Below are 16,941 nucleotides of genomic sequence, written 5' to 3'. Positions count from 1 at the left end.
TTCTGTGATCTGCCCTTCATTTAAGCATTGTCTTTATGAAACGCCTCGCACGAGGGCGAGGAAGTCAGGTACACATACTCGATGCTGCGTTTTAAGATTTTTTTACCCGAACAGAAACAGAAGCACATGTCATGCTGTTGGTTTAATGAGTCACGAACAAACACCCATCATCGCTGGGCAGAACTGGCAACAGAGTGTAGCTATGCTTTGATTGGCAGCAAGGCGTCAACAAAGAGGCCTCTCGTGCTTGTACATCAGCTCTGCTCCTCTGATAGGTATGCGGAGTGAAACTGGTTCGCCCAGCACCTCCCTCGCGACAGGAAGGTTTGAGAAAAGTCGAGACTGCCGTATTTGAGGGTCCGCGCTCCACAGCGCGTGCATCCACGCAGAGAGGCCGCCATGATCTCCGACCCCAAGCTCCCCGGCTGTCAGGCTCCCCACGTGTGATATATTTGTTTCTCATGAGGAGCCCCAGTGATTGGAGGAAGTGCACACTGCCGGGCGTATACTTCGTGTTGTGCTTCACCGAGCTGTGTCTTCAATGTGAGTACAAACGATCTGGGGAGAGGATGTGGCGTAACGGCCAGAACTATCGACCCTGGAGCTGGAGAACCAGGTTAGAGTTTGACGTCGGCTCCACATCCTGTGATTCTGGGCACATCACTTAATTCCCCCGTGCCTAACAAAACGTGAATGGGTCCTTGTAACTGGTGCTCATGTAAAGCGCTCCAATACCTTCGGGTCGACTTCGCGCTATATAAAACTGCAAAAAAAAAGTTGACAGGCGCAGGCAAACACCGGTACCCTACACTGCACATTGACAGTGAGAAATGTATTTTGATTTGTTTTGTATATAGTATGCGTGTGTGTGTATGTATGGGGTGGGGGGACCACACATGGTTGTACCAGATTGGAGAGCTTAAAGTACCACAATAAATTATTATACATACAGGGACCCCAGGGCAAGCATGAACCAGTGAGCATTTGATTATTGCAACTTTAGTTAAAGTGTAGTTGTAATGTTCACATTACGTTGGTGTGCATTACACGTCACGTGGCTCTGTGGTTATTACACAGTGGTGCGCAGGTAGTACAGGTGACAGGCTGTGGGGAAGAAAGACCTCCTCTGTACAAACAAGGGGTTGGAAGCAAGCGGGCAGCCAAGAGAATGTACTATAAGTTCTAGAAACAATGAAAATAAAATCATATGGAAGGCTAAAAATGTAAACTGCCCTCTGCTTTTGCACTCCCTTCTCTCCTGAGCCCCTCTGCCACCCGTGTGTTAAATCAACCTAATGCAAGATACCTTTGTCGCCAGATGACCCTTTGAAGAACACGGCCACTCAGCAGCCCCCAGCACCTCTGAGACGGGCGTTCCTGCACCTAGTTGCCGCTACAGTAAAATGTACTGCTGTGAATAGGGACGCAAAGAAAACAGATAAAGGGGCTTTGTACACAAGGGCGTAGATAAGCACCCGCTATATCAGCTTGTGGGGGGGGGGGGTGGGGGGGACAGCGCCAGTGCTTTATTTGTGAAAAAAATAAGTGCCAGGGCTTACTTCAGGAGTCCACTGCAGCTTACACCACACATTGCCCCTGGAGTGCTGATAATGATGGCAACAAAACAACTACTAACCCTCACTCTCCTAAAAGTGGCAATTCGGACTCTTCTAGCCCAAAATCTATAAGAATGGGGTTGGTGGCAGGTAATAGTCATTTTTAATGTATGATTAATTAATAATTAACTGTTGTGCTGATCTCTAAAGTAGCCAGACAGCACCACCTTGTGACAGACTGTCACAAGCGCTGGTGTTGACAATTACGTGCCGGTGCTGACCACCTGAAACCACCGCTCAAAGCACAGGGTCAGATAAAAGTGTTTCAGGGCCCTTACTAACTTTCATCTTAGGCTCACATGTCAGCACAAGACAGAATAAGAAACTAATAAACAAAGCAAGACTAATCTGCGTGATGCAGCTGTGGGAAAGGGGCTTAAGGGGGTCGAAGTAGTCAAAAACGGCAACACAAAGAGATGACACATGAAAAAGAAGTACAGGGCAAATGGAGCAAGAAAGCAAATGAAGGAAGGAGAATAACATGCTAATAATGAAAGAAAGCTGGAAAGATTTAAGAGAAAGATTTAACAATTGAAGGAAGGACAAGAGGATGATCAAATGAAAGAAAGGCACACAAAAGGATGAAAGAATGGGTTCAAGAAATATGAAAAGAGAATTAAACATGAATATAAAGAACAGAGAGAAAGAATGAGATATGAAATAAAAGGATACACAGACAGAAAGATGGAAAGAGGAATAAATGGAGGATGGAAAGAAGTAAGTAGAGAAGAAAGGTGTATAGAAAGAAGGACAGGATGAAAGAAGAACATAAGGAAAGAAAGAAGCTGAAAGAAGGATAGAATAAAAGAAAGATGTCAATAGAGGCAAATGCCGTTTCTGACCAACTTTCTTTAAGGCTGTAAAAAGCATCATTTTGCATCATTTTTTGCAAATTTCCATCAGGAGAACAATTCTCACTTGCTTCAAAAGGAAAGAGCAGGATAGCTCACTTTGCTCCTTTATTTAGTTCCACATAAAGCGGGGGGTATTTTACTTTCCTGGCTACTCTCTACTGTGTACAAAAGGCTTTTTTAACTAACATTAAACAAACATTTACAATGCAATAGGTCTAGCATTTACGTGTGTTTGGGCTATTAGCATTGGAAATGACAGTGCCTTTTATTTATGTTTTGGTTTTTTAAACATAAATAAAAGGCATTGTCATTTACAATGCCAATAGGTTAAACTCGTGTTAATGCTAGACCTATTGCATTGCAAAGGATTGTTTTTTTTTACGTCGAAGGTTGCCTGTGGCCCTTTGTGAAGATCAACTTATAAATGCCCCGGGGGTGAGGAGGGCGGAGTTATTGTGTGGAGGTGGTTTGCTCTGGGATCTCAGTTATAAAACTAATCAAACCATCAGTCATAAACCCTGTATACATAGATACTTGCATCAAGAACCCCTAATAAAATTATACTTGTTGCACATGATCCCCAAAATCCATTCAAGGCAGTACATATTTCAGAGAGGTGCATGTATTTGCCTCATTTCCTTAAATATGAGTCAAATTTGCACTCACATTGGAAGTCCCAGGTGGGCCCGTGATGTTTTACCTGGGAGGCCAACATGTTCCCTTTCAGAGACCATGCAAAATCATCGACGTCAATGTAGCTTTCTGGCAAAAACTGCATAACCTGTCAAAACTGTGTTCACCCTGAACATTAAAGTCAATGCCATCTAAATCAAGGTGACGCCTGAAGCTGTCATTGGTGGTGTGCACATAACACTGATTTGAAAAACCAATAGAGACCGCCAAAATCAATGAAGACCTTTTATGTGAACCGCTGTGTACGCATTACATTTTCATAACACATCCACTGTACCAACATAGCTCAAATGAGATCAACCACCATTCCTCCATATTGTTAACGACAGATTTAGTTGTGGCACGGAAAACACGTCACTGAAATGTCCTTTTACCTGAATGCCTCCTATTTTAATCACTCGACTGTGGTCGGTGCAATGGAATTTATGAGCTGCGCCCTTCCAAATGTCGCAGGACATTGCTGCTTCCGGGACCCTCCTGGGACTCGAATATATAACTTCCCTCAAAATGCAGGTCGGGCTGAAGCAGCAGCTTTTTTTAAAAAATAAAGTATTTGCTTGGTCTCATGCCGTGCTGACAAAACCTCTTCGAAAGAACTTTTATCCCTCATACATTTCAAGTTGGATGCAAAGCTCCCATTAACCTCGCGATCGATAATGGCACCTGTTAGTCTTCAAACTCCTTATGGTGGCGTCCCTCCAGCGCACTAGGCAGAGGGCTTCCTTTCGCCCCACATGCCTGTCGCTGCCTGAACTACACTGTGAACAGGGGCGGATCGCCACTAATCCACAGCGAACGACCCTTAAAACCTCCAAGAAAGCCGTTCATGCGACAGACAGCCAGTCAGCCAGTGTGTGCCCCCCTTTATGCCCACGACAAAGCTAGCACCCATTGCTTTTTACCATGTGACAGAACTCGTGGAATCTCCAAATAATCCAAATGGTTAAGCGCGGCAGCAAAAGTGAAAGCGGCGCGCGGCAAATTAATTAAATAAGCAAGCACAGACCTTAAAGTGAAAGAGGACCACGCAAAATACCATAACAGCCATTATGTATTTAATCTACCGCAATGTTAAACGAACATATACAAATGGTAAAAAAAAAGTGTCTACCCAGCAATTAACCCCTTCGCTGCGGCGCAAATTCTGCCGCAGCACTGGGGGGGTTTGGGGTGAGCGCGGCGCCGCCATGCTCATGACGGAACCACGCCGTCATGCGTCACGGGCGAGCTGTGCTCATGAAGGCGTGGTTCCGTCATGACTCCACCCACTTGCGCTGATCGCCCGCACAGGCGGGGAAACAGCGCCGCGTGGGCGGAGCGGCCGCCAACGGCCGCAGCATGACGGAACCACTCCGTCATGAGCACACGGCGCCCGTGGCTCATGACGGAGTGGTTCCGTCAGGAGCATGCAAGGGGTTAAAGGACACTGGATAACGCCGCGAGTCGAAGATCCAGTCCAGGTGGGCGGTGCCAAAAGGAGACAGGACGGTAACAAGGAGGGACTAAAAAGCCTCCTTTTCAATTGAAAGCTAGCGTTTAGCATAAACGCTGACGCAAACCAATCAGAATGATGGGCGGGGCTTAAACGCAACTTCCCAAAAATCCCAATTACAAGAAGCTTCGCAGAGCAAGCAATGCATGCGCGCTGCATTGCTATGCGAGACCTAAAAAGGAAAGGACTCAATTTTTGGTCAAATAATTCTTTTATTGCTTTAGTTTGCTGAATTTCGAGACTTTATCAATCTTAGGCTGGTACTGGAGTAGCAAATGGGGCACTGCACTACTGTTGAATTTGTCATTTTCTGTATTTTCTAGAGTGTATTTCAAGGTATTGCTAGTTCATTTTTTGGGGTAGTTTGACTAAATACCATTGATAAGAGCCACAGTATTAGTTATATAATAAGAGTTTTCCACTTAGTATACTGTTTGTCAATGTTTGAGTGATAATGCATAAATGTAAATATTTTACAAATTAATAGGTTTTTATATTTTTACTTCCAAATAAGTTTTGTAAAAATGTTTATGAATGTGTAGTATAATCCATAATATACTATAAAATATACATTATTTGGTAATTTTATTTCACTCCAATAATTGCATACATTATATAAGTGCGCATAATAATTAAGCAATCAATCAATCAGGGAGTTTATAAAGCGCGCTACTCACCCGTGAGGGTCTGAAGGCGCTGAGGGGGTCGTGGGGGTTGCAGCTCCAGTTCCGTCAAAGAGTCAGGTCTTGAGGTTCTTCCTGAAGGTGTGCAGGGTGGGGAAGCGTCTTATGTTGACTGGGAGCACGTTCCAGGCTTTGGCGGCGATGTAGTAGAAAGCTCCTACACATGCTCTGGTTCTGTGGATGCAAGGGGTCACTGTGAGTGCGAGGTCGGCAGAGCGGAGGTTCCTCTTGAGTGCGTGGAAGGAGACTCTCTCGTTGAGGTATTTGGGTCCAATGTTGTGGAGGGATTGGTCGGCGTGGGTGAGCAGTTTGAAGGTCACCCTCTTCTTGACGGGAAGCCAGTGGAGGTCTCGTAAGTGTTGGGTCATGTGTTCGTGTGGTTCTGAGGATCTGTCTGGCTTTGGAGTTCTGGATGGTTTGGAGCTTGTGTAGGAGAGTTGTGTTGATTCCGGCATAGAGGGCGTTGCCGTAGTCCAGTCTGCTGGTTATGAGTGCGTGGGTGACGGGGGGCGTGGCTTGGCGCACGACTAAGATGGTCGCAGCCCTGTAGAGCTCCGTCGTGCTGGTGCCCTTATCCTGGGTTTATCCTGCAGGGGAACCCCTCCTGGGTGCTGTGAGCTGTGGCGGGGGCGGCTCGCTCACCCCCCAACACATCGGCGTGACAGTCGGCACGCGTGGACATTGTATGTGCGGCGGGGGGCACCTGCAAGTTGCGGCCGGCAGTCCCGGAGTGAGGCTGGAGCTCGGCGCCCGGCAGCGAGCCCGACTGGACACCGCGGCTTGGTGGAGGCCCACTGGGCCGCGGCAGTTACGGCGCCGGAGCTCGTGATCCGGAGGTAACGCGGAGAACCCGTGGAGGTGCCAGTGCGGTGCGCATGCTGTGAGGAGCCGGCATTGAGGACCCCCGTAGAGGAGCAGGTGTCCGGTGCTGAAGGAGTGCACGGCGGGAACCCTGGAAGACGGACGACCTGGCTGGCTGTGGTGAGAGCGGGGTGGGCTTGACGACCCAGTGGGAGCCATCCAGCGGCTCGGAGCCCGCCGAGGCGCGATCGCATTGCCGGGAAGGGGGAGGCGCTCCCCGCTGCGACCCCCGGCTGCCCGTGGTGAACTATGGCGCAAGGTAGCGGGAAGACCGGGGAGTGAGACGCTGCCTGGGGCCCACAGATAGCAGGTCTTCCGCTGCTGCCCCGTTGCCCCGCTGTGTGTCCTGGGAGTGCGACACCTTGCCCTGAGGAGCCACGCGGAGGAGCGGGTGTCTGGCGCCGACGGTGTGGACGGTGGACAGCTCTGGGAGGCGGACGATCTGGCCGGCTGCGGAGAGAGAGGAGTAGGCCTGAAACCCCGGCGGGAGCCACCCTGCGGTTCAGAACCCACCGAGGCGTGATCACGTTGCTGTGGAGGGGGAGGTGGCCCCCGTTGGGGCACCCGTCTGCCAGCTGAGGACTATCGTGGAGGTAACGAGAGGATCGGGGAGTGTGACGCCGCCCGGGGCCCGCGGATAGCGGCTCTTCCTCTGCCGCCCACGCGGTGTGCCCAGGGAGTGCGGCGCCTTGCGCAGGGTCATTGCTGGGAGCTACCTGGCAGTACACAGGCGCTTGACTACCGACGTGGAGGCCCGCGCATGAGAGTTTGTGTGGGAGCGTAGCGAGTGGATCCACGGTGCTGCGGAGGGACAGACGGCTTGTACTAGACGGGACGTGGTCGCCGGTCGCGTGGACTGCGGGCGGATGCCCACTGCACAGCAGCTGGTCATGGGTCGGCTGCGCAATGCCCAGAGGGATGGCCAGCCACCGGCGGCCGGCCCGGGCCGGGCTGCGGCGCCCGGAGACTCTGGCCCGGCTCCACAAACTGAGCTACTGGCGGCTAAACTGGACTCTGTGCTGGCCGCAGTGGAGCGGATAGGATCCTCGCTCGAGCAAACGAGATCCTCCTTGGAGGCCCGCATTGACAAAGTCACCGTTGACTTCACGTTGCTCCACGCGGATCATCGCAAGCTGGCGGACAAGGTGACGCTGCAGGGGCAGACTCTACAAGACGTACGGCCGGTCGTAGCCACTCACACGGCCGCCCTCCAGGACCTGCTTGACCGCGTCCATGCTCTGGAGGATCGCGTGGACGATGCCGAAGGACGTTCACGGCGCAGCAATGTGCGCGTGGTGGGCCTGCCGGAGGGGGAGGAGGGGCGGCAGCCGGAGCACTACGTGGAGGAATGGCTGCGCGGCCTGATCGGCCCCGAGAAGCTTTCGCCGCACTTTGTGGTGGAGCGGGCCCACAGGGTGCCGGCGCGGCGGCCCGGCCCCGGGTCTCGCCCTCGACCCTTCCTGTTTAAGCTCCTGAACTACCGGGATAGAGATGTGGTGCTCCGGGAGACCCGGCGACTTGGCAACATCACTGTCGGCAATGGACAGGTACAATTCTTCCCAGACTATACTGCCCTGGTGCAGAGGCGTCGCAGCAACTATCTGGCGGTCAAGCGTCGCCTGCGCGAGTTGGAGATATCATACTCCCTTTTGTTTCCTTCCCGTCTGCGGGTGGTCACCGCCGATGGCACTCGCTTCTTCGATGCACCATCTGAGGTTTGGGACTGGCTGGAGGAAACTGGGCGCAGCGATGGCCGGCGGCCGCCGGACGTGGAAGCAGCTCCGCGGCGTCGCAGGAGATCTCGGCAGCGCAGGGGGAGAGGACACTGGCGAGCGGAGGAACGCACCCTGGGAGTGGCCCCTAGCCCGGAGAGGAGCAGAATGGAACGGCAAGAGGCGCTGGAAGCGGTGGCCACTCTTGGGTCCCCGGACAGCAGGAGTGGGGAAGCTACCCGAGAGCAGGGTGGACTGGTGGCCAGCGGCTCCTCTTCTCCGTCCACTGTAATATCGGATGACCAGCTGCTGCCGCTGGTCACCCCACAGACATCGGACCATGTCATGTAGGGCATGGGTGGTGGGGAGGTTGGGGTCATCGCCAAAGGTACTCCCCAGCATTGGGCCTGACTCGTGTGGGCTGTTGCCACTTGACCCGGGCCTGTGGGGTGGAGGGGGTGCTGGGGGGTGGACGGAGGGGGGGCCTGTTGTCGGGGTATCTGGAGGGGTTAGCGGGGAGGCTGAGATGAGGAAGAGGCGACCGGGCTTGTGCTTCTCTCTAGTGGGGTGCGCACCTGTTGTGCTGGACGTTCCCGAGTGCGGGCACACGCTGTGGGGGCCGCGCGCTCCTCCGGCTCGCATTGCGCCCTGCGCAGGGGAGGCCCTTGCACCACATATACACAGGCACCTTTACAGGGGACCACACATACGCAGCGACCACCACTCGCCCGCCCCATCAGCCACAATTAGGCTCAGTTTAATATTGTGAGCGTTGCCTCATGGTTTGGACGAACGCCCGCAGAGGGGTTTGCCCTGATGGTTACTTTGGCCTGTTTGGTCTGGTTTTGCGTTTGATTGTACGTTTACATGATGTTGTTCTAACTGGTTATCAATGCAGCTCCCTATATAATCTAGTGACAGTCCTCTGCCTCCCGCTTTGGGGCGGAGTCCCTGGCCCCGGTCGCAGATCTCCACTTTGGATCTACCCATGGCTGTTACCAATGTAATTACGTGGAATGTCCGAGGTATGCACACGCCGGCGCGTAGGTACTCGGTCTATGCATACATGCAGCGACACGCAGTGGCCATAGCTCTCCTGCAGGAAACACATATGACACCGAGGGAACTGGAGAGACTGTGCATGCGCTGGAGGGGTCAGGTATACGGCACCACATGCTCGGCGCACGCTAGAGGCACGCTGATATGGGTGAGGGCGGGTACCCCATTTGTTTGTTTGGAGGTGCTGGTGGACCCGGGGGGGAGGTATACCCTGGTACACGGGAAGATTGATGGGCAACAGGTGCTGCTGGGGTCCCTTTATGCGCCCAATGTAGAACAGCCCTCTTACCTGGCCGGGCTGTCGACGGTGCTGGCGCCGTACGCTGGCCTTCCCTGGCTCTTGGGCGGAGATTTTAATTCCGTCCTAGATGTGCACTTGGACCGGTCCTTCCCACCCCTGCGGAGCACACAGGTGGGGTCGAATGCTAGGGCCCTGACCGCCTGGCTATCGCAGTGGACCCTGATTGACCTGTGGCGGAGCATGCACCCCGGCGACCGCGTCTACTCCTTCTATTCGGCGGTTCACGGCCTCCATGTTCGGTTGGACAGGGTGGTGGGTACCCAATCGGTGCTTCCGTGGGTGGTTCGGGCGGAGTATATGGGTAGGACACACTCGGACCATAACCCCCTCATCCTGGGACTTCGGTGGCGCCCGGATAGACCTCCGGTTCCGACCTGGCGCCTTCAGACGGTGGCTTTGGAGGACTCGGAGTTCCGTGCCTCCCTGGGTACAGCGATCGAACAATACTTTGACCTAAATGAGGGCACTACGGATAGTGAGTTGCTGGAATGGGATGCCCATAAGGTGTATATTAGGGGGCACTGCTTGGGTGCGACGTGGAATATTCGTAGGCAGTTGGCGCGAACTCTTGCCGCCCTGGAATCCCGCCTCCTCGCGTGTGAATTGCCTGGGGAGGGTGGCGGTACAGGCTCAAGTGGCTTATTGGAGCTCAGGGCACGCCATGCTGAACTTCTAGAACGGCTGCGCTGCCTTAATTATGCGGCCCACTCGGCTAGGGTGCACGCTACGTCGGATAGAGCCGGGCGGCTCCTGGCCTGGCTGATTCGGCAGGAGACCGCGCGGGGCCCTATAGGCGCCATTGCTGGCCCCGATGGTACGCTTGTCCATACCCAATGGGAAATCCATCAAGCATTCACGGCGTATTATACCTCTCTGTACCGGTCAACTGGAAGGAGGAGAGAGTGTGACCTAGATGACTTTTTGGGCAGTGTAGCACTGCCCGTGGTGCCGGAGGAGCACCATGATCTTCTGGAGGGCCCCCCCACGGTGGAAGAGATAGGAGATGCTGTCTCCTCGCTGGCGACGGGTAAGGCGCCGGGGCCGGATGGGCTCCCGGCGGAATACTATAAGGCCTACCGCGAGTCCCTGATACCAAAACTCCACAGCCTCTACTTAACAGCTCTGGAGAACGGCACGTTACCGGAGTCGATGAAGGAGGCCTATCTGATTTCCCTGCTTAAGCCGGGCCGCGATGCTACCCAGCTGGGGTCTTACCGCCCGCTCGCCCTGCTCAACACAGACTATAAAATCCTGGCGAAGATACTGGCGGAGAGGCTGGCGCCGGTGGTGCCTGCGCTGATACACGGTGACCAAAACGGCTTTGTGCCTAAACGCAGCACCTCTCTCAATTTGAGGCGGTTCTTTCGAGTCATGGCGGAGAGCACCCGCCTCTGGCCCCGGGCAGGATGTCTGATTTTAGACCTGGAAAAGGCCTTTGATAGCCTGGAATGGGGGTACCTAGTGACTACGCTGTCGCGCTTCGGGATGGGGCTCGGCTTTCTCCAACTGGCGGCTCTCCTGTATAAAGGTCCGACGGTGAGAGTGCGTACTGGCCCATATGTTTCAGAACCCATTAAGGTCGGACGCGGCACCAGACAGGGCTGCCCGCTGTCGCCTCTCCTGTTTGCGCTCGCAATGGAGCCGCTGGCGGCGACGCTTCGTAGGGACCTGGCAGACGGCATTCCGCTGGGGGATGCGGTGCACCAGGTGTCCCTTTACGCGGATGACCTCCTAGTCTTTGTTAGGGATGTGTCTTCTATCCCTGTAGACTTGGAACGAGTCTTGTCCACTTTTGAACAGCTCTCGGGACTCCGGGTGAATGCCGCCAAATCCTGCCTCTATGCATTTCGAGACGACACTCAGGACCCCGCTTACCAGCTTGGTGGGGTGCGAGTGCGGTGGCAGTCGGACACCTTTCGTTACTTAGGAGTCCAGATCTATCGCCGGCCAGAGGACCTGGTGGAGGGCAACCTGGGGCGTGCCGTGGCGGCGCTTCGGACTCAGATGGCCTTCTGGAGTACGCTAGCCCTATCTGTCACTGGCCGTATAGCGCTGGTCAAGATGGTAGTGCTGCCTCGGTTGTTGTACTACTTCGCCAATCTGCCGCTATACCTGCCGGCATCTTTCTTCGCAGGCCTCATGCGCTCCCTCCGGGATTTCGTCTGGGGAGCGGCACGCCATAGGGTTGCGTTGCCCAAGCTATGCCTTCCCGTTGACCAGGGCGGGCTCGCAATGCCCTGTCTTGAACACTACTATTTGGCGGCGCAGTTGCAATGGATAGCCCGGTGGCTGGCGGACAGATGTCGGGAGGATACTGCAACAGCGGAGAGTCCTCCGATGGCGGTGGCGGAGCTTCTGCGGATCTTTCACCCGACGACGGGGGCTTCCCGGCCAGCACCGGCGCTGCTGGCGGTGGCGTGCAAATGCTACCGCAGAAGCCTCCGGCTCACCAGTACCAGGACCCCTTATGCCCCGGCTATGCCCCTGGAGGGTTCCCCTTGCGGCCGGGACACACTTGGGGCCGCGGAGCTAAGGGACTGGCATGCGGTGGATATCCACACATTGGAGGATCTCTACCGTGAGGGGGAATTGTTGTCATTCGCGACCCTTGCGGAGGAGACGGGACTGGCACAGGGCCAGTTCCTCCGCCATCGGGCCCTGGTAGAGACGCTCACGGGGCACTGGGGAGACCTACGGGAAGAGCCGGAACAACACTTGGTGATGCAGTACCTCCATGTCTTGGGCCGCGGGGGACACCTGATCAGGTGGTTTGCTGCGGCACTGCGCGCGCATGCTGTGCCGGGTCTGGGTGCACTACGCGAGAAATGGGAGGGAGACCTCGCCCGCCCCATGACAGACAAGGAATGGGACAGGGTGTTGCAGGGGCCGAGGAGGGTACCTCGAAATATGAGATTTCGTCAAATACAATTCTTCGTCTTGCATAGGGCCTACCTAACGCCTGCCGCCATTAATAGGTATTTCCACCGTGCGGATGCCAGCTGCCCCCGTTGTGCGGAAGCTGATGCTGATCTGCTTCACATGCTGTGGGGCTGCCCGGAACTGAGTACATACTGGCAGGCGATACACGGGATACTCCGTCGGTGTACGGGACGGGAGATCCCTCCTGAGTGGCCTACTTACCTGTTGCACCTCTTTCATAGGTCACCCCCGGTCAAGGTAGCATCTCGTTTCATAGACCTGGGGGTCATAGTGGCAAAGCGACTCATCACTAAACGCTGGAAAGCAGACGCTGCGCCACACGTACGGGCGTGGCGCGGCTCTTTTCTAGTCTGGGCCAAGGCGGAGGAGGTGGCACTTCGGAGAGAGGAGACGCTGGGTCTCCGGATGACACCGATCGCATCCCAATGGGGAGAGATGCTGCAGGTCCTGCTACAATCTGATGGGGTGACTCTGGCTGGGGCCGAGGGTGAGCTGCAGGACCCGGGTTAGCTGCGGGGAGGTGGTCCGATCTGACGGGGTGCCACAGCGCTGGGGCTGATTTGCTTGGATTCTGGCATTCCTGCGCGTCGCAGCCCGGATGTTCCTACACATGACGTTCCTGGGGTGGGAGCCGGGGGGGGGACTCGACGGGAGGGGGGGTTTGAGGGAGAAGGACGCCTGGAATTGAGACAGGAGAGCTGCTGTTAGATGTTGTTTTCGTTGTTCTGTGGCAAGCAGGCCAGTTCCCCAGTTGCAGTATGGATGCGCAAGGCTGTTTGATTATTGATCTGGGGGTACACTGGGCAGCACGCGTCTATAGTGAATAAGGCGGTGACTTGCTACTCTCAACTGACACAGTGACTGCAACAACACGCGTGATGGTAGTGGTCATTACAGACTCACGGGTCACAACTTTAGCCCATACTGATTGCTCCTCAATTGGCGTGAAGTGTTATGCTTATATGTGGCATACTACGAGTCCTTACTGTGTACCAGCTGTAATTATGTTTTTTTGCCATTCTGCACTGCATTGTATAATCTTCTTGCTGCAAACTTTAAAAATTCAATAAACAGATTTCTAAATAAAAATGAGTGCGTGGGTGACGTTTTTCTGCATTCGGGGGGTATCCATTTGAAGGTCTTGCGGGGATCCGAAGACAGTTGAAACTGGTGGAGGCGATGGAGTTGATCTGGCGGGTAATGGTGAGGGAGGAGTCGAGGATGATTCCGAGGTTCCCTGCGTGCTCTGTAGGGGTGGGTGGACTCCCGAGGGCGGAGGGCCACCAGGTGATGTCCCAGGCGGAGGTGGAGGGTCCGAGGATGAGGACCTCAGTCTCCTCCGAGTTGAGCTTAATAAATATAGTTTATGCATGCCCACTTTCCATGGGACATGAGTTTATTGTATTTTGCTGTATTACTAAAATAGACATAATTGTAACCCATATGAATTTATTGTACTCCCTAATGAAAGAGTCTATTGCTGAAATGACCAGTTTGGGTTAAAAATTATGCAGACCCCAGCTAGCGGTCATAAGAAATAACGCTTCTGACGACTGCCTTCCCATCAGCACAAAGTCAAATTTGTTGTTACAAGATTCACATTTTTCAGCCAGAATTCCATAGTTAGACATTCCTTCCTAATTCAAAAAAGCATGTAAGAGTCCATAAAGGTGTACTTCATCATTACATTTTTATGTATTCCAAAATCCCCTTTAAATAGGTCCCGAGTTCTTTATTATTATTATTATTATTAAACTAAATTTGTAAAGTGCTCAGCTACCCCATAAGGTTTCCCGGCGCCAACCAGTAGGAGGAGAGAGCAGACTAGGAAATCAGAGATTAAACAGCCAAGTCCTTAGATTTTTACGGAATCTACCATATGGGTTTCCACGCGTAAAGTGAGGGGCATAGAATTCCATAGTGTGGGACCAAGATAAGAGAAAGAACAGCCGTGCGTATGCGAAAATTTAATTTTGGGGATGATAAATCTGATTTGGTGGGCAGAACGTAAGAGACGTGAAGGATGATATGGTTGTACCAGCGATTGTAGATATGTTGGGGACACTTCCATTTTGACTTCATGCATATCGCATAAAGCTTTGAATCTGATTCGATTCTCTATCTTCAGCCAGTGTAAGTCGCGAAGATAGCCAGTGGTTGAAGCAGTCTTAGGTACATTGCACAGCAGTCTAGCTGCCGCTTTCTGCACTACTTGGAGCCTTTGGATGGTAACTTTGATGGATCCTAAGTAAAGAACATTGCCATAGTCCAGCCTAGACGTGACTAGGGCATGGACCACTGTTTTCTATGCCGGGCAAGGTATCATCCATAAGATTTTTCTCAGCCATTTTAGAACATTAAAACAATTGGCAGCTACCTTGTTGACTTGTTGGTTCATTGAGAGCTGGCTGTCAATAATGAAGCCCAGGTTACGGACTTGGTGTACTGGCAGGGGCAAAGTATCCATTTCAGATGGCTAGTGATGCAATCCCCAGAGGTCAGTTTTTTTACCTAGGATCATCGCCTCCGTCTTATCTCTGTTAAGTTTGATCAGATTGTGCTGCATCCAAGATGCAATTTTGCTCACCCCAACTGAAGGGCCGAGGGCTCCGATCCCTTAGATGAGGAGAGGGAGAAGATGATCTGGGTGTCATCGGCATAAGAAAAGAGAGACAGCCCTGCTTCCTCAACAACATCAGCCAACGGTCGGACATAAATATTGAACAACAGTGGGCTCAGGACCGAACCTGGCAGCAGACTTACATTGGCATTGACTTGAGGAGACAATTGAGCCTTGATGTTAGACCTATCAGCCTTAGGGTGGTCTTCCCCAAACCTTTTTCCTGCTTGCCTCCAATTTTGCTGAATTTTTTGGGTGGCCTTAGGACACTGAGCATGTTACCACTGACAACCATTGCTAAAGTGTATGTGCTATTCCCCTAAAACGTGGTTTGATTGACTTATTCACAATTGGCACATTTAATTTATCTATAAGTCCCCAGTAGAGTGCACTACATGTGCCCAGGAGCTGTAAATTAAATGCTACTACGGGACCTGCAGTACTGATTGTGCCACCCACACAAGTAGCATTTTATACATATTTCAGGCCTAGCACTGCAGAGCCTGTGTGTGCAGTTTTCCCTTCCATGCCGACTTGGTATTTAAAACCCCTTGCCAAGCTTTAAACTCTCCTTCTATTACATATAAGTCACCCCTAAGGTAGGCCCTAAGTAGTCCATAGGTCAGGGTGCTGTGTACATATCCTGGTAGTGAAAAACACCCAAAATTAATTTTTCCCTACTGTTAGTCCTACCCCTCTCATAGGTTAACATAGGGAATTCCTTATTAAGTTTATAAGCTGTAATTCCTGATTGAGAAAGAGTGGCTCTGTCATATTTCATGTCATCGGAATGGTGATGATATATCCTCCATACCGGTAAAGTTAAATCTATCATTACCCTTTTAAAAATGCCACTTTTAGAAAGATGACATTTTTCTGTTCTTAGCCCTGTGTGCCTGCAATACACATCTGGGGTGGGTGACAGGTGAACTTTGCGCATTCCATCCAGTCGCACACAATTGGACCTTAGGTATGACTGAGTGGCCATCCACAACTTAATGGGTCATCCTGGGTAGGATGGGTGGGAGGAGCTGACACTTATACCTAAATAGCCTGTGTCCTGTCCCCACACAAAGGGCTGCATGTCCCCCTAGAGTGAGTCTGGAGCCAGAGCTGGGAAGGAGGACATCTGTGCATTTCAAAGCCCCTCTTTGAAGACACCCCCACTTCAAAGGCACAACTTAGTATAAGTACTGGGTCTCTGACCCTACCAGTTCAGTACACTACTAGACCTGTGAAGAACTCTGTCAGGAGGAAGGACTGCTGTGCTTCTAAAAGGAATGCCACACTGCTGGACTGCTGCTCTGGAAGAACTGATTTTCTGCTGTGCTGTGCTGCCTTGCTGCCTACTACTCTCTGCCCTGCTGAGGAAGGACCAGATCCAACTCACTTGAACCCATTGTGACTCCAAGGGCATGCTGACTTGCCCCCTGCTCTAAGTCTCATGGTCATCAAAGACTTTTCATCAACATGCAACAGCACCTGGACTTGGCAGAGCAAGACTTGCAGCAAGCAAAGTGATGCCAATCAAGTCCTGGGCCCTAGGAAGTGGGTATAACTGCAGGAATACATACATCGACGCAGATGCACCGCTCTGAACTGGTGCATCTCCGTCGACACTGATGCATCCCTGCAGTTGCAACAATCGAGTACCGGGCATCGCCAACTGCTTGGCGCATCTCCAACTTTGCGCCGCTCGGATCCGGTGTAGTCCCATAGATGGCGACACATCTTTCCGACGATTAAGTACATCCCTTTGTCAACTGCTCACCGCATTGCCTCTATTTCCGACGCACTCTCAACAATGCGCAGCTTGGAACTGATGCGTTGCTGCTATCGTAAGGATCGACGACGCACCACCTACATTGCTACCCACATTGTCCCCAACGTGGATAAGTTTAAGGTAATTTTTCAGTGGGCTAATGCTCGTCCCTGTATCCAACCCACGCTCTATTGCTGTCGGCCTGAACTTTCGTATTTGACCTTGTTCTAGCGTGATCAGATAGCAATGGTTGGGGCTATATGCTTTTAAGCACTACATTTTCATTTCTTCTTTATAAATTCATAACTCCAGTTATACTTAGATTTTTGTCATTTTGGTCTTGTTTTG

General features: G+C 52.5%; 1 protein-coding gene across 1 annotated transcript in view; it reads left to right on the top strand.

The window, feature by feature from the left end:
- The first annotated feature begins 262 nt into the window (after nt 1-262).
- The window catches only part of VSTM5 (V-set and transmembrane domain containing 5), a 34,151-nt gene continuing 17,472 nt past the window's right edge, over nt 263-16,941 (top strand). Inside the window, exon 1 of the mRNA XM_085624058.1 lies at nt 263-543. Within this exon, the coding sequence (XP_085480184.1) occupies nt 462-543 (82 nt within the window). The 5' untranslated portion in view covers nt 263-461. The remainder of the gene's footprint in view (nt 544-16,941) is intronic.

Source organism: Triturus cristatus, chromosome 8, assembly GCF_964204655.1.
Source record: "Triturus cristatus chromosome 8, aTriCri1.1, whole genome shotgun sequence".
Taxonomy (NCBI): Eukaryota; Metazoa; Chordata; class Amphibia; order Caudata; family Salamandridae; genus Triturus; species Triturus cristatus.
Note: the sequence above shows the minus strand (reverse complement) of the source record. Positions and strands in the feature narration are given on the sequence as shown.